The sequence below is a fragment of the Phalacrocorax aristotelis genome, chromosome 6, assembly GCF_949628215.1.
Source record: "Phalacrocorax aristotelis chromosome 6, bGulAri2.1, whole genome shotgun sequence".
Classification (NCBI taxonomy): domain Eukaryota; kingdom Metazoa; phylum Chordata; class Aves; order Suliformes; family Phalacrocoracidae; genus Phalacrocorax; species Phalacrocorax aristotelis.
The window spans coordinates 1,714,076-1,741,844 of record NC_134281.1 but is presented as its reverse complement, the minus strand read 5'-3'; the positions used below and the strand labels follow the sequence as shown (position 1 = coordinate 1,741,844).

Sequence of the window (27,769 nt, the reverse complement as noted above, 5' to 3'; positions counted from 1 at the left end):
TCGAGGTTCACGATGGCAGGTTTATACAAACGATGCACGGGTGGAACCGGGGCTCCACCAGAGAGCTGCCCGCTGCTCCCGGCTCTCCTCAGCACCCGCTTCCCGTTCGTGGTAAGGCTTGCGGGTATCGCTGCATCTGGGTCCTGCAGCAAATATCGAGAATTCCTCCGAAAGAGCAGGTTTAGGAGGGTCCAAGCCATCCACGATGTATTTTTGATTTTGTCCAAGAATCTGCAGCTTGAAAAAGCTTCTCTCTTGGTGTGGCGTGCTCAGTGTGAGCGGACCTCGAAACGCCTTTCCGAAGCTACGCCGGGGCTGAGCGGTGCAGTCAGCTCCATTAGTTATCGCTCCATTTTCTGTGCATCAGGATGATTTTTTTCTGCAGCTGTGCTTCATAAAGGTGGGGAAACTTTAATACCTCTGTGCATAATGCAAAGACAAGTTGACTGATGTGTAAGCTCTGTGGTTGAGCACCTAAGGCTGTGGAGGTGGAAACCCAGGCTTTGTTGCTGTCCTTCTTACTGTTTTGGGTTTTTTTTTGTACAGACAAGTTTGGGAAAAAAAAAAAGGGCATGTTTTTCTGGTTGTTTTTTAATTTTTTTTCCAAATCTTGGACAATGATATTAGATCTTTCTACCCAACCAAGTCCTTTTGTTAATGCCCACTCTCATCATCTATAAGAAGTCCTTCCTAGGCAGTAGTTCTAAACTGTAGCCTAGTCCTAAGCGGTGTTTAGTCAAGGTGCTGACATCCAGAAATACTTAACATAAGGCTGGCTGTCATGAATCCTGTATGCAAATTGCAACATAATTCGCTTTATGTCAAGTACCCAGCTCGGATACCCTTTCTCAGCTGCCACCGGACACAGCAGGATTGACGTGCCTGTAACTCAGGGTGGATTTTGTGGGGTGTGATTGATGACAGAGGGAGGACCAAAAAAGCTTTTGGTTCGCTCTTGTTACAGAGATTGCTCTGTGCATTTTCACCTCCGGGCTCTGAGGTATAAAATGTGTGTTAATGCATGTGTGTGAAGGTATACGATATTTCACTGCAGAAAAGGTAAAGACTGAGATTTATCTTCTTTTGCTTGCCCTGCAAGCTACGAATAAGGTTAAAGGGCAGACCAGGATGGGAAATTTATCTTCTCAATTACATCCTGTGCTCTGATGCAGGTACGTAAGTGGTCTAGGTAGTCGTTTTCCTGCTTTGCTAGTGTGACCTGCCTCTTCCTCCCTTCTTTCTCAGACACCTACATACTGTTTCCTTGCTAGCAAGTGGCTGATTGGTATTTTTGTAACGTTTCCATTGACAGCTTCTGCTTTTTCTTTTCTTTCTGATGGTGATTGTCCTTGAAGTTGTCTGTGACTTAGGTTACACGCTCCCTCTCAAATTGCAATGTTTGGGGGGGAGGGAAGAAATCCAAGATGCATCTCATGAATTAAACAATATGCTCCCCAATAAACTGCTTTTTGCCAAGTCCAGCTCATCTTTGGGTGACTCATCTAACTCCTCTGGGCCATTACAGCTGTAGCCATAGCTCAGAGAGACTAAGATTTACGTGAGGATGCATGGTCAGCCAATGTTTGACTTCAATTTGAAACCCAGGATTTCAGTTCTCTGCTCTCTTGCTAGAGTGTATTACATCTTATTTTGTAAATACTTCAACGAGCTTCAGGCTGCTTAAGCATATCAATGTTAACACCCATAAGAAAGAAAAGTTGACTTTCTTTTCAGAAAAATGTGATGTGCACAGTTTAGGAGCAAGCGAACCACGTTACGCACTGGCTTGCAAGTTGACTGGCTACATGCAACTCTTTCTAAACAAATTCTTTTCCAAATAATACCAAATTGTGCAAGTATGCATTGTAGCTTAATGAGCTCTAAGCTTTCATTTCAAAAAGTTAATCTCATTTAGCGCTGTAGTACTTCAAAATATATATATACACACCTGAAATTCCTAAACGAACCCTGGAATGCTTGGTTCAACCAACATTAAACCAACCTTGAAGAGTTTATTCTTAAGGTAAAACAGTTGTATGGATTTCTAAACTCTGTTATCTTTCAGAAATGCATTTCTTGGAATTGCTTATATTTCTAGATTGCCAGCGTGGTTGGCCAACAAAGCCCCGTGACTGTCTTCTTGCTATTTACATACATATTCCTCTATCTGCAAACTGCATTTTTACCCAAGTCTGCTCAAACATAAAGATAGCTCCAGTTTAGGCCTTCTAGTCTGCTATACATTTGCTGCTTCTATACATTTGCTTGATCCCTGGCTTCACTGGCAGTTGTTGCTACAGGAAGCTTTCTTCATTTGCATGTTAGCCTGGCACGGGCTGCCCAGAGAGGTGGGGGAGTCACCGTCCCTGGGGGGGGCTCAAAAGACGTGTAGGCGTGGCACCTGGGGACATGTTTAGGAGGCCTGGGGGTGTTGGGTTGGGGGTTGGACTTGATGATCTTAGAGGTCTTTTCCAACCTTAATGATTCTGTGATTCTGATATAAAGCTGTAAAGTGTCTGTCGTTTATATCAGTGTGGGCTAGCCTGGTCCTGATTGTAGTACTTTAACATTGGAATATAAATAAGACCTGTTAATTATGTGTTAATAGGAATGTTTAATGTGCAGAAAACATCTCAAGTAAGAAAATCATGTCAGTTTTCTAATCTCAAATCTATTCCCTTAAATACATGTACACACCTGAAACCATAAACTGTTACGGAGGGTTGAATCAGTGTAATTGAGGAAAAAAAATGTTGTCTGACAGATGGAAGTGGGTGTAGCATCCCAAAGCTCAGTGCATCAAGGCTCTCTGTAAACTGCTGAATTATTATTATGATCTTTACTACGTAAAATTGTTGTTTCTGGTATTGGAATAGCGAGTTTTCGGCAGGACTTTCTGCTGCTCTATGCTCCTTTTTGTGTTTACTTTAATAATTACGAGTGAGGACCAGTTACAGCACAGGAATTTGTTTTGCTCTCCTCGATGAGGAATACGTTGTGAGGCATTGTAAAAGCCTGGTTTCCAAGGTTTGACTAGAGAATATTAGCTGATTAGGTGTAGTTAAAGCTGACTGCATCTGCTTTCTGTGGGTTTTGGTGGTGGTATCAGAGTCTCTCAGTACAGCTGTATCTCTGTCTCTGTATATTGACTGTTGCAGGTATCTGACTGTTGGTTGAGTGTATACCAATGTCAGAATAAAAAGCATTTCTAGTTGAAAAAGGCTTCCCTGCTTGTTACTGGCATAGAACAATTGGTCTGATTTCCAGACCAAATCTGTTGTGCAGTATGATGTTATCTCTCTTCATCGGAGTTGCAGGAGGCTGCAGAGCTGTGCTGATGCTGAAGGTTGCAGAGAAGAGCGGGGAGAGGTTTCTCTAGCCATCAGAAATAAGGCAGCCGTGGCATGCACCAGCATTAGGGAGGCGGGTGCTCTGCCCCTCCTAGGCTGTGCCGCTGCCCTGGCTCTGCCGGCTCGCCGTAGCGGGGAGGAGATGATGTCTAGGCTGAAATTTTATCCTGGCACAGGACGTTCTTCTTTTGTTAGCAGTAGACACTTGAAAGTTCATCTGCTTTCCCCAAGAAAATCCATGGGGATTGGATTGATGGTCTTGAGATAAAGGCCTTTGTCTCTAATGAGATCTTCTGAATTAGGATGGGCTGGATGGCTGGCAGTAACTACATAGCTGTATTACTGGATCTTGTATTTCTTTGTAAAATGACAATACATGGATTATATTGCAGAGAGGCCTGATTGTCATACTCCTCTTGTTTGAATTACAATATTTACTCTAGCTTATTGTTAGTTTTCCCTCAAGCTCTTAGTACTCAGCTACTTTCAAGTAAAGAGCTTATTTGGAGAAGCCTTCAGACTTTGCACCCCCTGTGTGTACACTAGTGTCTATACCATGAGCGACTATCCGAGGAGTAAGAGCTCTGATCTTATGCTGGAGAGCCCTGGACGTATGTGCGTGTCTATTAAAGATGGATCTGTTTGTTTTGTGCTATTGTGCACGTTTCTGGAGTGCCGTGAGTACAGCCGTTGCAGCTGCACAGGCTGAGCTCTCTGCACTGTGTGTAGCTGGAGGAAGCTTTGGTGGTGTTAGGAAATAGCATGTATGGGCACTTACACAGTTATAGACTAATAATTGTAGCTGTTGTATCATGGATGTCTCTTTGCTCACAGGCATCAGGTTTCTAATGATGCTAAATATGCCGGAGATGGATGAAGAGTATATATTTTTCTGTCAGCGCTTAACCAGCTGCTGAATTCTAACTTGTGCAAATAATAGCTGCTTGTTTGATACTGTGAGCATTCTGCAATCTTTAAATTAAATCTCTTGTTAATGATGACTATCACCGGGTTCTCAGCAGTACTATTATGTAAGTTCCTTTGAAAATGTGTTTAATCCTTCAGAGACTGAACCAATGTCTGAATTCATCTAATGTAAGCACCAATGAAGTGGGATTTTGATATCTGTCTGAATTCTATGCCATAGAAATTATCCTCGCAACACTAGTTATACATCATGACATATCCCCTACATTATGTGATGATCAACGATGAGTCCAGAAAAAACAACCAAAGGAGAGACGCTGAGAAAATGTAACGTGAAAAACGATGATGTCAGCTCCTTTTCCATACAAGGAGGTATTAAGCATCACCTTTAAGGAGATGCAAAAAGTCTGTCCAGGAGTTCTTAAACTTGCACTGGATTCCTCTGCCATCTGAAGGAGATTGTACAAGAGGGCTTCTTTCTCTCTCTGTATTCTCGCTGCTCTGGGTTTGGGGCTTTATTTTTTTCCCTCTCTTTGTTGCAGTATTTTCCTCTTGTGAAGATTCGCCTGAAGCAAGAGACCTAGCTGCTCAGTCTCTGAGGAATCATGATGATGAGCACTTGAGACTCTAGTAGGAAGTGAGGTTAAATTATTTGTCATCACCTTCAAATAGATCTTTTGGAAGCAAAAAATGCTCATGTCAATAAATTGCTTTTGTGTTTCATCCTTCTCCTGACATCCCAAGGTACTCCATTTCAAATCCATGGTACAAAAGTGCGTTCTCTAGAAATCATTTTGTGTGCATGTCTCGAGCATCAGCTACTTTATTGCTGAAGGAAATAATGTTATTGCATGGCTCCTGAAGATCACCAAGTTAAAAAAAAAAAAGAAAGAAACAACCTCTAAAGAAGAGGGGCATGTAAGAAGGACAGAAGATTGGCACATCGCGGTGCAAATGGGGCTTATGTTTACCTTCTGTGCTCTCTGGTGTCTCCTGACAGCACAGAGGGTTGCACGGTTTCTTGCTGCACCCAGCACCTGAGTTCACCTGCTGGTTCTTTCTCTTGCGCCAGGCTTCACTCCCCTGAGACCCCCACGATGTCCTGACGTGGCTGGGCTGGGGGTTCAAGACTTCTCCTTTGCCAGGAGGCGCAGGCAGCACCGGTATTGCTGCTTTTATCTGGAGGAAGATAATGACTCCTGTGGGCTTCCTTCTCTTCCAGGAATAATTAATAATTGAATTTGTATACACCCATATATACAGGAGCTATTCCTGAAGCACGCGGTAAAGCTTTCTGCTTGGCTTCTTCAGCTAAATCTAAGAGGGCAAAAATATTTGCCACACTAATGGTGAAGTTGGAAATAAAATCGATTAGTTTTGCCCCTGTCTGCAAAAGGACTTTGGGCCTGATTTGCTGCTCACTGGGTTGTTATGATGATAGTTTGATGTAAACTAGAGGGAACACTCTGTTCAGTTAGGCCCATTAGTTTGGATATTTTCTCATTTTTATTTTTAGCATCGAAGTCTGAAGACAATTTGACATAAGTAAAATATGGTAATTGCTTTGAGGGTTCTTTGCTAGTTCAAATTTGGGCTAAAGGTCTAATTGCAATAGCCTTTTTAAAAGGTAGCCCAAGCTCTGTTATATGAAGGATTTGCACACTCTTGTTCTAATTGTATAAATTCATGCATGTTTTCTGGGCGGGTAGTTACATTTGACTCCATATCTGGACTTTACACAAATTCACGATATTTAATAATCAACTAAATGGCTATTTTGAGTAGGGGAAAACATTCTTGTCACTGGAAATTATATTAGGTTTTTCAACTCTCTATTATTTTCATACTTGGACACTGTTAACATGGCTCTTGGTTTTTTAAGTAGGTCTTGCTCAGGTTCCTTTAACAGATAACTTCACTGCTTTCTGCTTCACTTCACTTTCTTTCTGCTGTGCATTTGGAACCGTGCTTCTGGAACGTAATATGCCTAATCAGTAGTGTTTGTGTGCAGCATTTCAATCCCAGATTCCCTTCCCTTGGCATGCATTTGTATTGCATTGCTAATTTGGTTATGAGGCTGAGCTGAAACCACTTAAAAGCATTTTCCTTGTCAAGGCCTAGAAATGTAATAAGTTCTGTAATCAATGAGAGGGGAATGAAATAATGAAAAGGACAGTATGTGGATCTTCACAGTCTGGAAGCTCTCTTACCCTGCGGAGTTATTTGCAGAATTTCAATGTTTCCAGTCTAGCTGAGAGTTAAAATTGAGGGGCTTTCATAGAGGGTATCTCAAACATAATTCATGGGCTGAGTGGATCAGACATCAATGGTGCAGCTTGGTAATTAGGGAGAGGAACAAAAAACAGGGAAAAGTGTAGATAATTCAATATGCTCCTATAGGGAGATTATGTCTTTTCTTATATTCAAGCAAATCACTTGTGGTTGTATCGAGACATTCTTTGTGCTTGTAGAATTTCTGTAAGAAGATGGTGATCTCTCTGTGCTGATTCGTAATTCTGGTTCACCACCGCTCCGCTCAAAGAAGAAAAAGGATTGTTTGGGACTGATGGGTACTTGGTCATGTAGGTCAGGTCCTCTTCTGGGTGTCTAACCTTTCAGTCGGTCTCTTCTCCCAAGTAACAAGTGATAAGACGAGAGGAAATGGCCTCAGACTGCACCCAGGGAGGTTTAGGTTGGATATTAGGGAAAATTTCTTTGCTGCAAGAGTGGTCAGACTTTGGCACAGGCTGCCCAGAGAGGTGGGGGAGCCACCGTCCCTGGGGGGTGGGGGCGGCTCAAAAAAAGTGTAGATGTGGCATTTCAGGACATGGTGTAGGAGGCCTGTGGTGTTTGGCGGTTGGACTTGATGATCTGAGAGGTCTTTTCCAACCTTAATGATTTTATGATTCTGTGATTGATCAAATATAGAAAATAAGCTGTTATAGTGCAGTAATGATAAAAAGTGGGATTTTTGCTAGACCTTGTTGACTTGTAACGAGTTAATTGACATCATTGGGTGTTAACTACATCGTCACTGTTGGATTGGGAGCCATATTGTTGGGTTACATACTCTGTGTGTATATATACACACTGTTTATGTATACAGAAGTGTGTATATATTTTACATATATTTATATAAATATATTCATTATAATATGTTTAATAATTATACTTTGAACTTACCTTTAATATTGAAATATTTTTATGTAATATATACATTTATTGAAAGAGAGAGTGTGATGTATATGTATTTATCAAAAGAGCTGCCAGCACCAGAACCGTGTAAACTTTCTAGATGAAGCCACTTCGAGAGTAGGAGAAGGAGTGAGATGTACGAGCAGAATTTATTGCAAACTGTCTGGATCTCTTTCCTGAGCGTGACTTGCAGGAGGGGACTGCAGCTCCGCGGTACCTCTCTTTTATGAGCCAAAAAAAAAAAACCCAAACCAATCTTGAAAAACCTTGCTCATAGGCTGGCTAGCAAATGATTCAGCCTGATAGTGCTCCAGGGGAAGTCAGGTAGGAGAAGACCTGGGCTGCTCCCTGACAATGGCTTTCTGCAAGGCTGGTGCTGCTGCGGAGGGAGGAGGCTCGGGCTGGCTCTGGGCAGCAGGGTCTGGTGCCGGTAAAGCTGCTGTTCATTAGCGCAGGAGGGAGGGATGCAAACATGTTAGCTGAGCAGCAACAGGCAAACGGACTCCTTGCTTCTGTTAAAAATTAGTTCTCACAGTCATTAGCTCGATTTCCTTTCCTTAGTGGTATCAACCAGCTAATTTAAATTCACTCATCCCTATTTCTAATTAAGGATGTTAACAAAGGAATTTTCCCCACTTGTATCTTTCAACTGAACATTTCCTTTGATGGAAGGTCTCTAACATATTTGCAAGAGATGACTCTGAGGGCTGGTTTCTTGTAGCTCCTGGCAGTACCCAGACCTGCAGGTACTGCAGGACTGTGATCAAGACCAACATGAGGTTAGAAAGAAGTGTGGTGCTGCAGGCGGCACGAGTGGGATGTGGTGTTGCTGCTCTTGGAAAACAATAGATTGCGTTTCTGCTGCTTTCATCGATGAAGCTCAGAACACTTCACAGGCAGTAATTACGTTTCATGAAACCCCGGTGAGATAGGTAAGTATAATCACACATTTTGCAGCTGGACAGATTGAATCAGGCAGGTGTTACCTGGCCAAGGTAAAACAAGAAATTAGTGGACACTTTCAGGGGGGAAAAAAGAAAATCCAAATTCCTGATTCTTAACCTGTTGTGCCTTGCTTTAAGGCACGTAAATTCGGTTTGGTTTGCGGCTTAATTGCAGAGGCACCCAGTTATCAGTTCACGCAACCATAAAAGCAAGAAGGCCGCCTTATTGCTTGGTTTTACAGTCACGTTACCAGGTCACCTGTTCATTTCAGGTCTGAGAGGCAGAACGGTTAAGGCACGAACCTGCCACATAAAATATTTACATTCACCTTCCCTATCACCGCTATTGAGTTCTCTTGGCTCTGCGGTTTCATTTCTGTGCTCCAGTTTTCCATCTGCAAAGTGCCTCCCTTCTCTCAAGCTTTTTATGACTTGGCCTGTCAGATGAGAGGATCTCCGAGGCAGAGGGTCTGTAGTTTCTGACACGCTGGGCGCTGCGGTGATGAAGGAATGCCTTTCAAAGCACTGCTTTCCCCCCGTCGCAGTTGGGATGACATTAAGTGTTTGATCTCCTTAAGTTCTTGCCTGCTAAAATATTTTAAGGGCAATCAGTGGATTCTGAGGGATGTTTCAGTCTCTACAGGTTGGCGAGAAGGGGGGTGCATAGTTAATGCAGACATACTGAGCTTCCCGAGGTGGCGTTAGTAACAGGCATGTTCGCTCGGTTCTCTGGAGCGCCCCTTCGGTTGCGTCTCAAGTGATCCTTTCTTCCCTCAATCTGGCTCTGGCTTTCAATTAGAGACTGGGATTTGCAACAGAACAAACCATCAGGCTTTAAAATACCAGCTGTACTTTATTTTAAATGCTTTCTTCTTCCAAAGACGTACTTTGGGAGCATAAGGGGTCTGGTGTTTTCTTGCTCTAAGATGGTCCCAGTAGGTTAGATTTATAATCAAGTTTGTGATTATGGTATGATTTGTTTCTCTGGATTATGGCAGAATAACTTGCAAGAATATGTGTTGGTGATTCTAATACCAAGAAAGGAGGTTTGGTTTGTCGTTTATTGCATTGACTAAAACATACAGATCTTTAAATGAGCTCCAGGAGGTTTCGTTTGTATTTGATACCAGGAAAATACTGTTCCTTACTGTCCCTCTGTGTGTGCGTGTGTTTTTGATGTGCAGGACAGGAGAGAATTGGCAAAGACTCCCACTATGAGCAGGAGGGGAAGGTCCAGTTTGTGATCGACGCTGTGTACGCCATGGCGCACGCGCTCCACCACATGAACAAGGACCTCTGTGCCGACTACCCGGGGGTCTGTCCTGAGATGGAGCACGCAGGAGGCAAAAAGCTGCTCAAGTACATACGCAGCGTTAACTTCAACGGTGAGCTGAGACTGCTTCTTCCGTAGCGTATTAACCCCTGTGGCTTCTTCCCGCTTGATTTTGCTTCCTTTTTTTTTTTTTTAATTCAATGCAGATCAAGATATTTTTTATTATTTCACTAGAATTTGTGGCAGAAGACCATGTTTATTTAGTAACTATTTGAAAACATCATGTTTTAGCTAAGGCAAATAGGCTACTGCTGTCCGAAGACAGAAATCACTGCTGCTGTTTTAGGGTATCTTCCAGAAGACTGATTTCCTATGGGAGGAATAGCTGGGTAAAAGCCTGAGCTTGTCTCTGACTGAATGTGACTGTTGAAACCCCAGAAGTTTGTTAGCTTAACGCATCATTTTTCCTCTTTATTGTTTCCTGTACTTGGCGAAAACTAACTGGATGAAACTCTGGTACCCTGAACCCAGCTTAGCTGCATGCTCAGGAGAAGGGCGAGGACAGCTAAAGGGCCAGGTCCGCTTGCAGAACCAGAACTAAGTGGTTTAGGCAGAGTAGTTACTGCAACCTTCGTTCTTCTTCTAATGAGACTTCAGGGGCGACAGAACATCCTGAGAATGTGGATGGGAGAATTTTCTCTTTGCTTATCATCTATCCACCTATGCTTCCCAAGCATGGCAGCGAGGGTTGTAATATCAGCCCTCTGTTTCATACAGTACAATGAGCTTTCGTGTATTATTGTCTTCGTTGCAGTGTATGAATATCAGCAAAAGTTCCTTACCTTTATATGTTTTACTCTAATTTTATTAGTTTCATTAACAAACATTCTCCTGGAAGCAGCCCGGAGGCACCAGAGCAGATCGCTCGCAGCAGGTAGCATTACAGCCACCTAATGTTATTTCCCCTTCATAAACCTTGCTAAAGCACTTACCGGGAGGTCTTGCTGCTCTTGCCCTAGCTGTGTATAAGAGAGAGACCTAAGATTTAACCAGGATCCAAAAGTTAGACCTCCAGATCCGTATTTATAACAGATTTAGGCAAGTACTGAAAAAATACCCTTTTGAAATGTGTGAGGCAGCCAGGGCTGTTGCTGCCTCCGAGGAGGGGTTTGCATAAGCTTCAGGTTCTCGTTGGGCAGCCCAGCGAGGTGTTCCCTGCTGTGATCTACTAAAAAACACTCTATTAATAAACTTAACAAAGCCCACACATAGCCAATAGGCCCTGAGAGATTTAAAGGTAGGAACACAGATGGTATTTCATGGTCAAGCTTGGACATTGGTACCAAGGATATTTTTCTTTTCTGTATAAATCATCTTATAAACGACAAGGTGAATATGAGGAGGTTTTAATTTCTTTCCTTGAAGTAAGTGGTGTTAACTACAGCCAGGAGCAAATTTGGAGGTGACTGATCTGAGGAGGTCTGGAGAGTTCTACTTTCCTCATTTTGGAAGGTTAATTGTAAAGGACAAAGCTGCTGCAGTAGTAGCACGGCATTCGTGTACGGTATTGCACTTGGGCCATTTTAGTACTAGAGCAGCTCATACATGGTCACCTTCTGGCAGTTCTTGCATATAAAGATAGTGAATGGTCATATAATCATTTTAATAGAGCTGAGAAATAATTTATGAAAAACTGGGTGTCCAGCTAATGTTGCCTGCTGTCCATCTCCAAGAATTGGTTTGCACCAACTTCAATTTCCTTATTTGTGTTTCCTTGGCCAGGCTTTTAAAATATGACTTTAATTTTTCCTCTGTTTGTGCTAGATCTACACTCCATGTGGTGTTTTTCTTTGCTTATATACATGGAACTCATGTCCAGCACAGGGCCTGAAGTAGTGGTTTGCTTTTTAGCATGGGAAGGAGAATGGTGACAAAAGCTTTAAACCTTTATAATTTCTCTTGTCTACCTGGGTGCCAGCATTTTCCATGGGAAAATAACTTAATTCCTTTTTAAGGCTCATTATCCCGGGGCAGAGTCTAGCTTTTTCTTGTAATATTCATAGTGCATAACTGCACGTCTGTTTGTATGCCCAGGCTCTGTGTTCAGCTGCAGCCCTCCTGGGGCTGGTTCCCCTTGCTATAGAAAGATGCTCTGAAGCCAGTTTCTTCTCGGTGTTATATAAAAGTAAATTCCCAGAATTGCTGCGGATTGGTTCAGTCTTCCAAGCGGCAGCAGTATAAACCACCATCATATAACTCACCAAACAGGTGAGGCCAGCCTTGAAAAACACAGAGGGATGAGGGAGTGGAAGAAGCAATGAGAGAGGCTGGTTTGGGTGCATATTCCTGCCAATAAAGCCCCGGAGCCCCTGGGACACGGGTGCTGGTGGCTACATGTTCCTTGGCCATCCTGTCATGGCTGGGAGGGCAGGGGCAGGGGAGAGCACTGCTGGGCTTGTGTCAGCGCTCTTGGTTTTAGCCTTGATCGTAACGTGCCCTTCCCTGAGTCACCAGTGCAGCCGTGCAACTCCATCCCATGAAGGGTAGGACTTGGGAAGCAATTTTTAGTCTGCTCAAAATCCTGTTCTCCCGGTCTTCTACCTAAATTTGTAGGAAAACCAGAAAGTAGAGCAGTGGGAGGGCTTTGTCCAAACTGCGTGCCAGAGAGAAAAAAAGTAGCCCATTTTCAAGCATCCTGAGCCCATGAGCTTGAGATCCTCTTTGCATGTAATAGATCTCCTTGTCACCGTGCAGTTGAAATCATCCTGTCTGTACCTGCTCTTGGAGTCTTTTCTTCCTTGCAAAGGTAATGACGTTAAAGCGTTGCTTGAGCTCTTCTGCCTGAATGAAGAGAGAATGGATTTGTACTCGGAGCTCAGTATGAATTTTGATATCATCACACTACCTCGAGAACACAAAGGCCCAAAATATGGAAAACTTAAAACCCCAAGTGTTCTTGCAGTGAGATTCTGAAAATCTCGAAGTGCAAAGCAGTTGTATTTTTGCCAGTGAAAAAGCTAAAGACTCTGTTCCTACGAAACCTTCAGGTCCTCAAACTGCAGCAACGTGAACTGAATAATAAACACCTTTAGCTAGTTACACCTGTCTGGCACCCTGTCCTTCTATTAATTCATTTCTCATCTTGTGGTGATTAAGAGATCGAAGTCCTACAAACTCAGATCATGTCTCTTTTTTTAATGCATCCTGCAGGTGAGAGGGTGTCATGTACTCTGCATCTGTGTAGTGAGAAGGCAGCCTATTTGCTGGGAACGGAGGATGAATTAAATTGTCATAGCCTCTGAATGAGCAAGAAGCTGCAATCTTGAGGCTAACACTCAGTTTCTGAAGTGCCTGCTGGGGCTGAGCAAAATTCTCGTAAATCTTAATAGAAGGAATATAAATCCTAAATTATCCAAAAAACAACAAAACAACTGTATGTTTTAATGAGAAGATCAAGAAGTCAAATAACAATAGGGATCATTTTTGAAAATAGTGTTTCCTTTCTGTAATGAAGTTTTGACATATTACTACTTATTATTTTCATAAGTGCAAAAAGGAACTTCAGTCGGAAGCAGAGACTGAAATGCTGTAGCAATTTAAAACAGGACAGGTCCCTACAGACAGGTGGTACCAAAAGAGCACCAAAGCATGCGCCAGAGCCCATATGAAGGTTAAAGAAAGCTTGCACTTACTAAGCAGATCCTTGGCCAGGAGTCCAATTACTCCAGTTTCAAAGTCAGGAAACGGGACGACTCTGCTTGACTTACGACCTGACTTCATCAGTTCTTTATGTTTCTATAGATATTCATCTTCCCTGCAGGTCCCAGACTTTTCACAGCTTTTTTTTTTTCTATATAATTTTAACACATAACAGGCTAAGTACCTGAAAATAGCAACAGGCAGTTACTACTGACCACCAAGTACCCATATCCATGCACAAGGTCGATGTCCCTTTAGGGGCCTCTGGAGGTGACCCAGCAGACAATGCTGTATCGCCCAGTGTTGCTGTGGAGTCTCCAGCCCTATAGCAACCAAGTCCATCCACTTATCTTAAGGATTATTTTAAATGTCAGTGTTTAAATGCTGTCTGTATGCAGCTACGCAAAGCAACAATTAGCAGTAACCTACAAAAAGTTTTCTTCCTCCTGTAAAACACAGAAACGGCACATTTTTGAGTGATGGTTCCTGACACATTCTCACTTTAGGACCTTTAGGTCCATAACAGCACCTATCCTTCATGTAGGCCTTCTGCTTATTGACCCTTTTGTCCACTGCCCAATGCTCAGGCAGGGAATGGGGGTCCTGCTTGCACCGTCTGCCACAAACTTGCGCTGGGTGCCCGGCTGGGGGATGGAGAGGCTTGGCTTTGCCCCATGCACCGTGGTGGGGTGGCCATGGCTTAGCCAGGAGGGTTCTGGGCAACGTTCCCAATGGTCCATGAAGGTGGCCATAGACATGCTCTTGGTTGCTTCTCCTCAGCCTGCAGAAGACTTCAAGGGAGCAGATTTTGCCTTGGCACTGTTGACTTTGTCATGGCTGTGATGATGGCGCCTGCTCTCAGTCTGCCTCATGACATGCAGACGTGGACACTTCTTTGTGTTCATGCTGGGGTTTTGTCAGGATGTGGGGAATTGCAGAGGTCTGAGTTGCAGTTTGGGAGCCTCACTTGAGCTCCTAACTTTTCGATTGCATTTTTTTGTCAGCTCTGACGAAACCAAGCTTAACTAATAATATATAACCTTTTATAGAGTTGTGATTAGCTAAATCCCATTTGTGCTGACTTTCTGAAGAAGCCTAGGAATTACAGCCATTTCTTCTTAGTCACTTTAAGTGTTTTCACTGTAAAGCTATTCTGGCTATATTAATCTATAGCGACAATTAAATATTTCTTTATTTTCTTTATGCTTCCATAAAGAAAAAAAGACGGGTTATTGTGGTAGGAGACTCTTTTCCGAAGGGAACAGAAGGCCCAATATGCAGAACACTTCTGAGGGAGGTCTGCTGCCTCCCTGGGGCCCTGGTTAAAGATGCAAAGAGAAAACTTCCTGCCCTGGTACAGCCCTCGGATTATTATCCATTATTGATTTTTGAGGTAGGCAGTGATGAAGCTGCAACAAGAAGTCCGAGGGCAATCAAGAGAGACTTCAGGGCCTTGGGATGACCAGTTAAGGGATCAAGAGCACAAGTCATGTTCTCCTCTATCCTTCCAGTTGCAGGGAACTACAGGCCTGTCAGCCTAACCTTAGTGCCTGGGAAGATTATGGAGTGGTTCATCTTGACTGCTATCAGGTGGCACATACAGGACAACAAGGGGATCGGGCCCAGCCAGCATGGATTTATGAAGGGCAGGTCCTGCCTGATCCACCCGATCTCCTGTGACCAGGTGACCCACCCAGTGGATGAGGGAAAGCCTGTGGATGTTGCCTGCCTAGACTTTAGTAAAGCCTTTGACACTGTTTCCCACAGCATTCTCCTAGAGAAACTGGCTGCTCATGGCTTGGATGGGCGTACTCTTCGCTGGGGAAAAATCTGGCTGGTGGCCGAGCCCAGAGAGTTGTGGTGAATGGAGCTAAATCCAGTTCACAGCCGGTCACAAGTGGTGTTCCCCAGGGCTCAGCGTTGGGGCCAGCTCTGTTTAATATCTTTACCAACAATCTGGATGAAAGGATCGAGTGCACCCTCAGTGAGTCTGCAGATGACACCGAGCTGGGCAGGAGTGTCGATCTGCTGGAGGGCAGGGAGGCTCTGCAGAGGGGCCTGCACAGGCTGGATCCATGGGCCGAGGCCAGTTGTGTGAGGTTTAACAAGGCCCAGTGCCGGGTCCTGCCCTTGGGTCACACCAACCCCAGGCAACGCTCCAGGCCTGGGGCAGAGGGGCTGGGAAGTGCCCGGCGGAGAAGGCCCTGGGGGTGCTGGCTGACAGCCGGCTGGGCATGAGCCAGCAGTGCCCAGGTGGCCAAGGAGGCCACCAGCCCCCGGGCTTGTGTCAGCTCTGGTGTGGCCAGCAGGAGCCGGGCAGGGATGGGGCCCCTGTGCTCGGCCCTGGGGAGGCCCCACCTCGAATGCTGGGCTCAGGTTTGGGCCCCTCGGGACAAGAAGGCCCTGGAGGGGCTGGAGCGTGTCCAGAGAAGGGCAGCGGGGCTGGGGCAGGGTCTGGAGCACAAGTGTGCTGGGGGGCGACTGAGGGGGCTGGGGGGGTTTAGCCTGGAGAAGAGGGGGCTGAGGGGAGCCCTTCTCGCTCTCTGCAGCTGCCTGAGAGGGGCTGGAGTGAGGGGGGGGCTGGTCTCTGCTCCCAAGTCACCAGTGACAGGACGAGAGGAACCGGCCTCAAGCTGCGTCAGGGGAGGTTTAGGTTGGATATTAGGAAAAATTTCTTCAGCAAAATGGTTGTCAGGCACTGGAACAGGCTGCCCAGACAGGTGGTAATGTGTAAATCCCTGGGGGTATTTAAAAGACCTGTAGATGTGGTGCTGAGGGACATGGTTTAGTGATGAACCTGGCAGTGTTGGGTTGACGGTTGGAGTCAATGATCTTAAAGGTCTTTCCAACCTAAGCAATTCTATGATGCTATAAATATCTGCCTAATGCTCATAAGCAACCAGTGAAGGGAGATTTCAGTGGAAGATTTTCTGTACCAGCCTTTGAACTGAATCTGTATCTGATCTCAGAGGACTGTAGGATAGACAGGAAACAATTTACTAGGGTTAGAATGGAAACTATGCTAATTCACTCCTTCATATCTTTTTTCACTCACTGGAATTCAATGAAGAATGGGAATTGTGAAGAAAACCATAATCTTAAAGTTCAATGCTACAACAGGAGAGATTTTTTTTCATTGCTTTAGGGAAAAAAAAGTTATGCAGGAAGAGGAAGCTTTGAATATAGATATGCTGGAGTATTGTCATAATCTTCAATCTTGACACAATATTACTCTTCCCTACTGAAACCTATTTTAATATGTCTTGAAATAAATGTCACCCTTGAAGTTTTCACCTAGAGATCTGAGGAAATGCAGTGCTGGTTTGAATTCTCATCTAAGAAAGGCTTCACATCGAATGCCATGGTAATTACAATGCAGATGTTGTGGTGAGATCTCGCCTGAGGATCAGGAATCATCTGGCCCATCGCTCAGCTATCAGTGCTGGCTTTGCTCAGCACCAGGTGCAAAGGAAGGGTGCCAGGGGTGTCCTTGCCACGTTGCTTGCCCTGCACTTCTTTACCGATGTTAGTCACCTTAGTACATGGCAAATAAAGTTAATTTGGGTTCCTGCTCCTGAACTGTTCCTGACTGAGATACTTTTGAGCATGTGTCGGTGTCATAGAGCCTAAATGAGGGAGTACACAAGGAACAGTCTTCCTATAGCTTAGTCTGTTCTTTTCCATCCCAACTGCATGCTGATTACAGGAATAAGAACATATTGTGGAGGAGGAAGCTATTTCTGGATGCTAGTCAAGATTCACTAGACCTGGGCTGACTTCTGACAGCAGTATCTCTCAGAAGCAGATGGAACATTTTCTGGGAGAAAAAAATCATTTAGAGGCTCCATTCACAGGAGTGATTTTCACTAAAGAACTCCCTGAGGAAAGAGAGATGGGAGGGAGGCTGGAGGGCAGGAAGAAAAGCCTTCTGATATTTCTTGCTTTGTGCAAAGCTAGAGTGAAGTAAGGCTGATGTAGTTTTGCTTCATTTTATTTTTAGTCAGTAGGTGAGGGCAGTGATAATTAATCTCTGGAAGAGGTCTAGGATGATGCCACTGTGTCCTAAAGCATCGTTTTAGATGGCTGGGGTGATAGACAACCTTTCCTGAAATGCATTGCGAGTCCAAAAGCTCTCAGCTGTGACTAAATAAAATAGATACTGTAAAGATTGGGTTTTGTTGGTTGGTTGGTTGGATTTCGTCTTGTTTTCTTCCCCCAGGCAGTGCTGGCACTCCAGTGATGTTCAACAAAAATGGCGATGCACCGGGGCGCTATGACATCTTCCAGTACCACACCACCAACACCAGCACCCCGGGCTACCGCCTCGTCGGCCAGTGGACGGACGACCTCCAGCTCAACGTGAGTCTATTATTCTTTGCTTGCTCTTTTTTGTCAGGCACAGTCACTAAATGAGGGGTTTTTTAATCCTACAAAAAGCAATAGGGATCTTTACTATTTCTTCATAGCTACATAATGCTTTTGGGCTTTTTGCATGTTACCTTCTTTTACTCTGTCCTGCAACCTTTTCTCTGTACCCTGAGTATCAAAGCTCCTCAGAATAATAGAGACATTAGGTGATGATGCAAATTTATTATTTATGAGTGTCTGAAGTGCCTGGTTGCCAACTTGGAAAACGAAGCAGTAATGCATTTTAGTTTGAAACCAACGGGCTTTCATTTGCAGATGCTCTTCAGTTTTTCTAGTTTTAGGAAAGCTGAAACTAAATGTTTTTTGAGTGACTCACTTTTCCGGTGTTACTTTTAAGCACGTAGCAAAGATATCCATATGAATGAGGTGGCCTTTTTGTAATGACGCCTAAAGAAAAACAGGCACGTAAGAGCATGTGATCAAAGACCCCCAAGATACTTTGATGTTTCCCAGATGAAAACAAAAACATGACTGGAGGCTGAGAAAGCTGGAGACTTTTGTGTCAGCTTCATCCGTACAGGGATGGTCTGTGACAGGTCTCTGGAGATCTGGGTTCAGGCTTCTTGCTTGACTTTGTGCAAGTTGCTTGAGCCTCAAACACATGGAGAAATAGCACAGGTTTAACCTTACAGTTATTTGACTCCTTGTAGATCGTTATTAAAGCACAAAGACAGTGGTCTCAGTTCAGTTTGACGGCTCTTCAGCAACAGAGCCTGAATAAAATCAAAGGTATTCCTGAAGTGAAATGCCAGTTGCTACAAAAGCGTTTTCTTCTCTCTAGTCAAAGTTCCCACATGAGGTTATACCAGCTCCCTCTCCTGGCATCGTCCATCCTTGCTGTGTTACGCCTCCTTCCTTGCCTCTGCTGCCAGATTTGCTTTGAAAATAGCGTGCAGGGTGAAAGGGAAAGTTGTGCAAGCATGGTCCGGTGCTGACACACGCTGAGAGGTGGCCAGGACATACCTGCCATGCAGCGTGCGGTCACAACAACGGTGGCTTGTGCCTCAGGTCTCTGCGTGTGGACCCGGCATGACATTAGCTGCACTTGGGGGGTGAGACCCGTTAATTGCGGGGAGATCTGAGCTACCATTGCACCGATGCAGCTCCCTAGCTCGGATGCAAGCCGTGGGCTACCTAGGCAGAGCGTACCACTGTCATTTGGAGTGTAACCAAACACAGGAGCCTTTCTCTTTTTATTTTTAATGTTTTTGTGTCTCTTGTTAAATGAAGTCATTAATGGGGATTACAAATGGTCTAGTCTTTGAGACTGACCACAATATTTTGCTCTTCTTGAATCTTGGCTCGTTTCGCTTTGCTGCATGGCCTATTTCAGTGTTTTTCAACTTTTGATGTTCTATTTAAGGAAAACTATATTAACTTGCAATTTGCAGTTCTTTTAGCAAAAATATTAATATTTTATTAAGTAAATCCTTCTTTATATAAACTACACATCCTGATTCATTAAAATTTAAAGCTAAATTAATGGAGCTTGATTTATATTCCTGTTGTTGTGTTAAATGTTTCCATAAAAAGCACACTTTCTTCACCCTCATATCCTCATGGCTACAGGGTTACATCAGTAGTTGAGATTCTCTCAGTAACTTCCTTTCTACTCACGAGTCCTACTTTCTCACACAGGATTAGCGTTGCTGTGATAGTTCCTGTTTGTATTTTCTTACAATAATACAGAAAATGATGGAGTTTAGAGAAGTCAAGGATACCCTAAAATAACCACCCAAAGTAAGAGCTAACAGTTAAATACATCCCAGGAAAAACTGCCAAAGGCTACGGTTTGTCTTCAGTAATTACTGTGGAGTTAACACTTCAGGTTATATTTTCCCAATTCTTATTTCTTTAATACCAACGCAAGAGAGGAAACAAGAGAAAGGATGTTTGATGAGAGTGCTAATTTTAATTTAGAAAATGCTGAAGAGATGCTTTGTTTTCCAAGAAACTTGTCATCTTGGGCAGTCTTGTTTAGTTCTGCGTGCCTGAATTTCCTCAGTTACAAAAGAGAAAAGTTGTTCTGCCCTACCATGCAGGCCGCAATGGTAAGGACCCTCCACATCTCAAAGGAGGTGGGTAAATAAGTGCCGAAGACCATCAGAGGTGAGTAAAGATTTCCTTCTTTATCATTGTCCTCATTCAAAGAAGGAGCAAGAACATTTTGCCATTGTATTTCCCTGGAAGTTCAGTCTGTCGTCGGTCTAATCGACGGTGATGTATGTCACCTTCCCATTCAGATTAGACAGAAGAGATCTTTAACGATGCATTTGCAAGTCTTAAACTGTGCTATATGAGGTTTTTCTTCTTTTTGTCGTCATGAATTTATAAATCTGGTTTTACAAAATACCTGAGACTGACTGTATATTTCTTTCAGTCCTGATTGCACCACCGCACCTCTGTATCACCTCTGCTTTTTTATGTCTGGCAGAAGCATTCAGTAAAGGCAAATGTCGGCTCCCTACACGCACAGGAGCCAGCCTCTGCTCACCCTTCAGCAAGTTTATATGTGAAGTGTCTCCTCTGAGTGCAGTTGACTCATCCTGGATTTACATTTCTGTATCCGAGGTCAGAATTTGGTCGATAACCAAGAATATATTTCATGACTTTTCACTGAAGCAAACCTGGCACGTAATTGTAGTTTTTATGTAAGGACGGTATAATCGCCAAACTTTCTTTTGCTTGCTTGATGTCAAGCAACCTAGCACAGCTTTTCCTAGTGCCCAGTGCATGATTTAGTAACAATTTTGGCTGTATTTCACAGATATCTACGCAAGTATAAAATGAGCAGATGTCTAATTTTAAATGGCTTGGCCAGTATTCCACGAAAAACTGTTGCAGTGCTTTGTTCTCCCTGCAGCGAAGTTGTGATTACAAGATGCCCACCCACCTCCCATAAGAGGTCATGGAAGAGCACCTCCTGCCTCCCTCTCTTTTATGAGGATTATGTCAAGCTCTGTCAGCCCCTTTCCAGCCCCCTGCATGCAGATTTAGGATGCAATATTTATAGTTTGAAATGCTTCGCCCTGAATTATAGGGTCAGAAATTTGGCCAGCTGCATCCCTATTGAAATCCAGCATCATGACCCCACAGCCTGTTGAACAGCAAAGACACAGCTAATGCAATTAGACAATAAAACCGTTGGCCGCAGTAATATTAGCATCTGAAACCGGGGTCGTGTTTTACTGTGCTAGTGCTGAGGGTACGCTCATGTATTACAAGGCAGTTGCATCATTATGAGGAGAACTATTTTGACTGTATTTAGCTTTAATGATGGGTTTCAAAAGCGAAAAGCCCTAGTGGCGAAAAGGAGGAAATCTACTCTGGGGAAAGGAAGGTGTGCAATGTACCAGCTGGTTTTTGCTTGTTTTGCTTTTCAAAGGGGTAACTTTTTGGTGGTTTTTTTTTTGGTTGGTTTGTGGGGCGCATTTTTTTGTTTGTTTGGGTTTTTTTTTTTCTTTTTTACTTTAGCAATACCTAGATCTCTAACACTTGTGCTGTTCAAGTAATAGGAAATAGTGAGGATGACGGTGGGTTAAGCATGAAAGCAGAGTAGCCAGGAGACAAGGTAGAACTTGCCTGTCTGATGTTTCACTTTGAATATTAGAAAGATAATTAACTCTCTAGGCTCTGTTTTATCCCATATATATCATAGATCCAATAACAGTAGATGTCTTTTTGACATGTGTGCCTTTATTTGTCAGTCTCTGTAAAGCACTTTGATGTTGCTCGATAGGAGGCACTGTAGGGATGCGAGGAACTGGCTGACCAGCTCCGATACGTGCCTGGCTTCTATGAATGTGGCTTCCAGTGCTTTGAAGTGCCTGAAAAAATAAGAAAAATGCATCCCTCCTGGAGGAACTGATGTGCCTGGAGGAGAAAGAAATTGATCACTCCTAAAGGAACTGCAGGTTCTCATGGGAAATTCCATGATATTGCTTCTCTTTCGCTACACAGACTTAACTCAACAGGTCCCACGTTTATTATGTTTTCACATCCAAACCTCTGCAAGCATCCCTGAACTGTCAAAATCCTAAAATAAAGAAAACAACCCCTGTGAAATTGTTCAATCTTATTTTTCCAGGGATTTGTCTTCTGCATACCCTATCCCAGCAGCATTCTCCATCACGTTCCCTGTGAATCCATCCCACAGCTGTCTCCACAGTTCCCCTGCAGGACGTGAACTCCCTCCCACACCCCTGTACCATTTGTTGTGCAAGCAACAGCCTGTATGGTGGCTGTCTTTGAATTGCACCTGTGCCAGCTGGTTGGCTGGCTCACAGAACCAAAAGGGTGCAAGCGCTGCCCGGGGTTGATGGATCTTTCTTCTAACTATCCACTGAGTTTTACCAGTCCTGCAGAAACATCCTTCCAAAATCTCTGCTTGTAGCAAATGTGCTTCAAATTGGCCAGCAAGTTTAAAAGTTATAGGAAGGAAGTTGGTACAGACAGATGGATGGGCAGACAGAACATGCATATGTTCCTCTTCTTTCAAAATTTCTTCTGAAACGATAGCAAAATTTAGAAATTTCCAATAGTTACAGAGAATGTAAACTAAAGCTAGTCTTGCTGTTAATAATTTTTGTTAAAAATGTGATTTACGCAAAAGTGGTGCCCAGTAAGTAGACTGCTCTTGGATTTGGACAAGTAGGCATACCAGTTCAATCTCTTGTATTGCTGAAGTGAGCGGCAGGCTTGCATTTCACTAAAAAGCCAACCCTTTGGCTTTTCTACCCCGTTTTCCTGTTTCCTATTTCATACTGACAAGCTTTTGGGGTCATTAAAAGGCTGAGCTCATTTACAGCTTTCAGTTGGGTGGCTTGGTCCTGGTTTGGATCTGTCGGCACCACCGAGGCTGAGCTCTGAGCCAGCTGGAGAGACCTGTCGGGCTCTTGCATACGGACGCTAGCTGCCTTCTGTGATCTAGCAACAAATGAGTTGGTGGGGTATTGAGATCCCATGTGATGGGCTAGGGGTCTTGACTAATTACCAGGAAGGATACTTTCCATGGGGGAAATGCTTTCGCCTCTGTCATGTGGTGGAACACCCAGCTGAGGTGTGGTGTCCATCTCATACCATCCCTCCACAACCTGCAGCATGCTGGTGGATGTGGTGCCCTGTTTCACCTTCACTCTTGTCTTGGTGAGTAGTGAAGTGGCAACAGGAGACGTATTTATTTGCAGTTAGAGAGGGGTATCTTCCTAGAGCAAGCTAATGGTGTTTTTTTCAGTTTGATTGTCTAATTAATGCTGTACTTCTAGCCTATTAGTGTCCGCATAGGGTGCATCATGTTGTTTTAATTGCATCAGCATCTCCAACTTGTCAAGTGCGCTCTTCCAGATCGGTGTTATGGCTCTTAAAGGTGCCGCTGGGCACTCGGGTGCTGATCAGACACTGCAGCACATTTTCAGGATGGCTGAAGGTGTATCCTCGACTGTGCAGGGAAAACAAGATGTCCTGTCCATTATTACACCATAGAGATTTCAAGTAACTCTTACTTGAAACTTGCTTCGCTTCCAAAGCATCAGGCAGGGTTAACTGTGAGCTCCAGATAAAATTAAAACATTTCTCTGATTAATTTGTTTGCAAACAGAAGCAAATACATATTAAAGATGCCGAAACATACTATGTGTAGAGATAAAAAAAATCTGTATTTTTTTATAGATGCGCCCTTGAATTGTAAATGTAGTCTCATGAAGCAGCGTACAGCTTGAAACATGACTGCCGGTTGAACGGGGCCTTTTGCATGCAGAGTCGGGAAGGCTGGCTGCTGAGCAATTCCTTACGCTTTTATGAATTTCCTCCAGCAATAAGTGATATATCGCTGCAATCTTTCTAAACAAGTGCTTCGAAGACTAATAGTATTGATAATTATCAATATGGTTCCGTAAACACGTACGTTACGGAGCTCTAACTCCCCTTATAAATCCTAGCTCGTGTTATACAGTGTGAAGGAAGTCGCAGTGTACTTATTAATAACTCCCTCCTCCTTGGGGAATTGGCTGTATTACGTTGTTTTCTTCACTGTAGGTTTCGGCAAGTATTTTAGAGGAACATAAAAAATGGAAAACAAGCCTTACTTTACAAAAAGTAACATTCCCGTGCCTTAGTCTCGGGCCTTGGAGCAGACAAGCGCGTATGGCTTGAGGGTCAGCTGTCACCCACAGAGGATGGGGAGCCATTGCTGCGCGCTTCAACACCTATTGAGTCTGTTTGGGCTCAGACTAACCTATTTACATGCCATAAACATCTCTGTTACAGAATTTGGAAGTAAAATTTATGAATAGCAAGCTAATGAAAAGAGTAATCAAATACCTAACCTTCTGCAAGAGATCTATATGCACCCGAATTTTTTTGGTAAAATATTCAGAATGGCTAATTGCTAATTAGATCCAAGCAACTATTCAGCAAAGTCTGATGCTCGGGAATATCTGGCCAACAGACGGCATTTTTTGAAAACCATGTGTTCAAACTTATTTCCGTTCATTGTTTTTTTTGGTTTTGTTGTTGGGGTTTGGTTTGAGTTTTTGGTTTGGGGGGTTTTTTTTGGGGGGTGGGATGGGGATGGGGCATGTTCCGAGCAGATGGATTCTTTTTGGAATATACTGCAGCAAAAAGGAAATCTTTCTGGAGCATATGCAAATTTCAGTTTGTTGAGAACCTGGGATTTCCCCGGTTTCAGGTGGAAGGAGAGCAAAAGGGCACGTGTCTGGCCAATTAGACGTCTTTGCTTCAAAGAGCAAGGGGTGAGAAAATTTCACCACAATGACCATAGGGTTGTTTGGGGGATTTTTAGACACTTTTAAAAGAACATATTTAACCTCGTATTTGGAAGTATTTTTTTCTGAAAGTCAAAAATACGAATTTTACATTTCTCAACACAGAAAATTTTAGCTTAAGCAATTTCACCTTAGTGAAGCTGTGTGTAACTGCAAGCACAATTATTGGTAGCGTTATCAGGTCTAGCTCCCATATGCATATGATGTATAATCACGAAACCCCTATTTGCAAATATATATTAAAAAGTGCATGTTTACATGCCTTTATATGTGTATGTATGGATGTATACGCATAAACAGACCTTTGCAATATATAATCCTTAAGGTTTCGTTGATTTACCCCGTCTGAGTAAGCTCAAAATCATGGTTCAAGGATTACATCAAGATAGATAAAAATTGGTATCAATTTCCTTTCTCATTTCAGTTATTGTCACATAAATTGGCCCTTGTAGTGTCATTTCCTATTCCTGTTACAGACTGTAATGAGTAGCTGGTACAAAGATAATACATCTATATTACAACCTGGAGCCTGAAATCTTGTGAGTTGATGGGTTGACAGGAGTCATGCATTATTCAGGTGTTAGACAGTCTCGTTAAACAAATTCAGCAAATGAGGTCAGGGTGTTATTTAAAATTAAGATTTTAAGTATTAAGCATGATCGGTATGTTTTTGTTTTCATATGTTGGTGCAGAACCTTGAGCTTTCAGCTGATGCAGCCACTTGTTGAAAATTACCGCCGTTTACATTTTTAATGAAATTGGCTAAACCCTTAGATTTAATGAGCTGTACTTTACAGCATATTGGCGTACACGGAGATGTAGTTGTATCCAGAATTAACTGGGTTTCTGATAGCTGAACGAATATGAATTATTTTAGCCACGGTTGCCTCGTTGACATTTTCAGAAAGTAACTTAATCTGGGCTATTTCTTTCCCATGGAAATGCTGCTCAGCCTGTGCTGCCCCGGTCCTCAGCTGGGGCTGCGCCCAAGTGCAATGGCATTCCTCATCCTCTCAAGGTGCTTCTTAAATGTTATTCTGCCCCAAAATAACTAGCTTTAGTTTAAAAAAAAAAGTTGTGAGCTGCTTCTTCAGGCATTTACACTCCGCTGAGATGGATTAAGCCTACCTGAAGCCCCTCTCCCCTGTTCCTGACACTCTGCATCTTCTGCTCCCCCACCCACTTCTCAGTGTCGCTGGGTGCCACATGGTGACGGTCTCACTGGAGGGGCCGTGGGTGCCCGCCTCTTTGGGGGTTATCCCACAGCACAAACACCGCTACGTGCAAAGTCCTTCCAGAAAGGTCTGCAGCCTGTTTGCGAAGCTCTTTGCCAGAGCCGGGCCTTTCTGGGCTTGGTCTCCGTTAGCCATCAGTCAAATTATATGCACTCCAGTTAGAAATTTAAAGGTGAGCAATTATATCGGTGTGGTTCTAAAACCCATGCCAATTGCATGTTTCGGCTCGTGAGTTACCGTGCCCAATGTGTCAATAGCTATAATGTGTACTGTAATAACAGACGTTTATTTTGTTCTGTCATTAGATTCTGCAGTCTTTCATTGCTCGTGTCAACCACAACCGTCATGAACACCTTTAATTATCTTAACTTGCAGAATTAACTTTCAGCCAAATAGAAGGGAATTTTTCAAGCCACCAGCCTGCTGAATGACCATACACTAGTTCTTAGTCCACCATCAGGACCCCAAAATGCACACTAACGGCAGCGGGGCCGAAATCACGTAAGTCCCGCTCACGAGCTGCGATTACAGCCTGACTTGGTAGGTGCTCTTGGAAAAAAACGATGTCGTTTGTAGCACCACAGACGGTTTTGATGCATTAGGTTTAGAAACGGCTACTGTAAATAATTTTTATTCAGATAAGGGCACAACCTCGAAATACATGATAAGTGACCATGTGAATCAAGCAGCGCTTCTGTACCGCAGCAGACAGCTAAAGAAGTCATTGCAAATCATCAATAAATGCAGATAATCCCGTTGGTACTTGTGCTTTCTCTGAAAAAAAGCCTCAGGTAGTACAGGTTGTGATCCTGAGAATCTCAAGAGTGTGTCTCGGTGTGCTTCAATACGCTTGTGCCAAGCGGTTAGCATGTAATGCCAAATTCAACCAGAAAATCTTGGGAGCAGCATGACGTTGATGGTGTTGACATCTGCATATACGCAACAGAAAGCTGAGGGCTGTGTGACACTGGCAAATAGCTTGTGTGTGCGCCGCGGCAGCTGGTACCGGTGGTAGTGCCGTGCAGTGGTCCTGCAGCAAGGTCTGGCCTGAGGTGAATCAGAAAGCCTGCCAGGGTGGCCTTTTTTTGGTATGGGGAAGGGAACTTGGAGAATTCGACCGTTAGGAGGCTTTGATAAGGCTGGGTGTGAGCAGCGTAACAGACCCATCCAGGAGAACGAGTACCCGCAGCCGTCGGTAGCCACCGTCCGCAGAATTAGAAAAAAATGCACAAAGAGAAGAGCCAGAGCAGTGTGGCGCCCTTACCTGCCTGCCACTTGCCATCTTGAAAATCATGAAAACTGTCTCTTTTTTACAAAAGAAAGGTTATTCAGTGAGTTGAGCATTCTGTATAGATTTTCGCTATATAAAAAGAGGGCGGCAATAGTTAAATCTTACACCTCACTCTGAAAACTAGCTCGGACTGGGAATTAAAGACGTGAAATGTCATTTCCTCTCTGTTATTGACCCATTTTGCCTAAGCGGTAATGCATACCGTGCGAGCTGCGCTACCTTAGGCAAAGCAAAGTCAATTAAGCTATATCAGCTTTTGGCAACAGAGCATCGGTATAATTTTCCTCCAGGTCTGAGAATGTCACAAGGTAAAACGTTTGTAGGGATATAAATGCTAAGAGAAACCAGGCTGAGAGAATATCTAAGATGTATTACATGTCTTTTCAAAGACAGGAAGAAACCAGAAATGTAAGGAGATCATAAAAGCTATAATGGGAAAAAATTACGTAGCAGACGACTTGATGACTTCAGAATTTCCTTCCTCTTGTGTTGTTCTCTTAAATGTCCTTGAGCCCGTGGGCAGGCAGACTTATGCTCTGAGAATGAGTAGCATAAGAAATAGAATAAAATTTTAAAATAGGTGATGTTTTTGCCCCTACACATCACTTCTTAGGTCCTTTTTTGCAAGGCTAATATATTTTTGCC

The 27,769-nt window shown here is 43.5% G+C and overlaps 1 protein-coding gene across 2 annotated transcripts in view; it reads left to right on the top strand.

Moving 5' to 3' along the window:
* GRM7 (glutamate metabotropic receptor 7) overlaps nt 1-27,769 on the top strand; it is a 309,474-nt gene that overhangs the window by 195,336 nt on the left and 86,369 nt on the right. For both annotated transcript variants that reach the window (XM_075095593.1, XM_075095592.1), the window contains exons 6-7: nt 9,601-9,801; nt 17,608-17,747. In XM_075095593.1, coding sequence (XP_074951694.1) covers nt 9,601-9,801; nt 17,608-17,747 — 341 coding nt within the window. The remainder of the gene's footprint in view (nt 1-9,600; nt 9,802-17,607; nt 17,748-27,769) is intronic.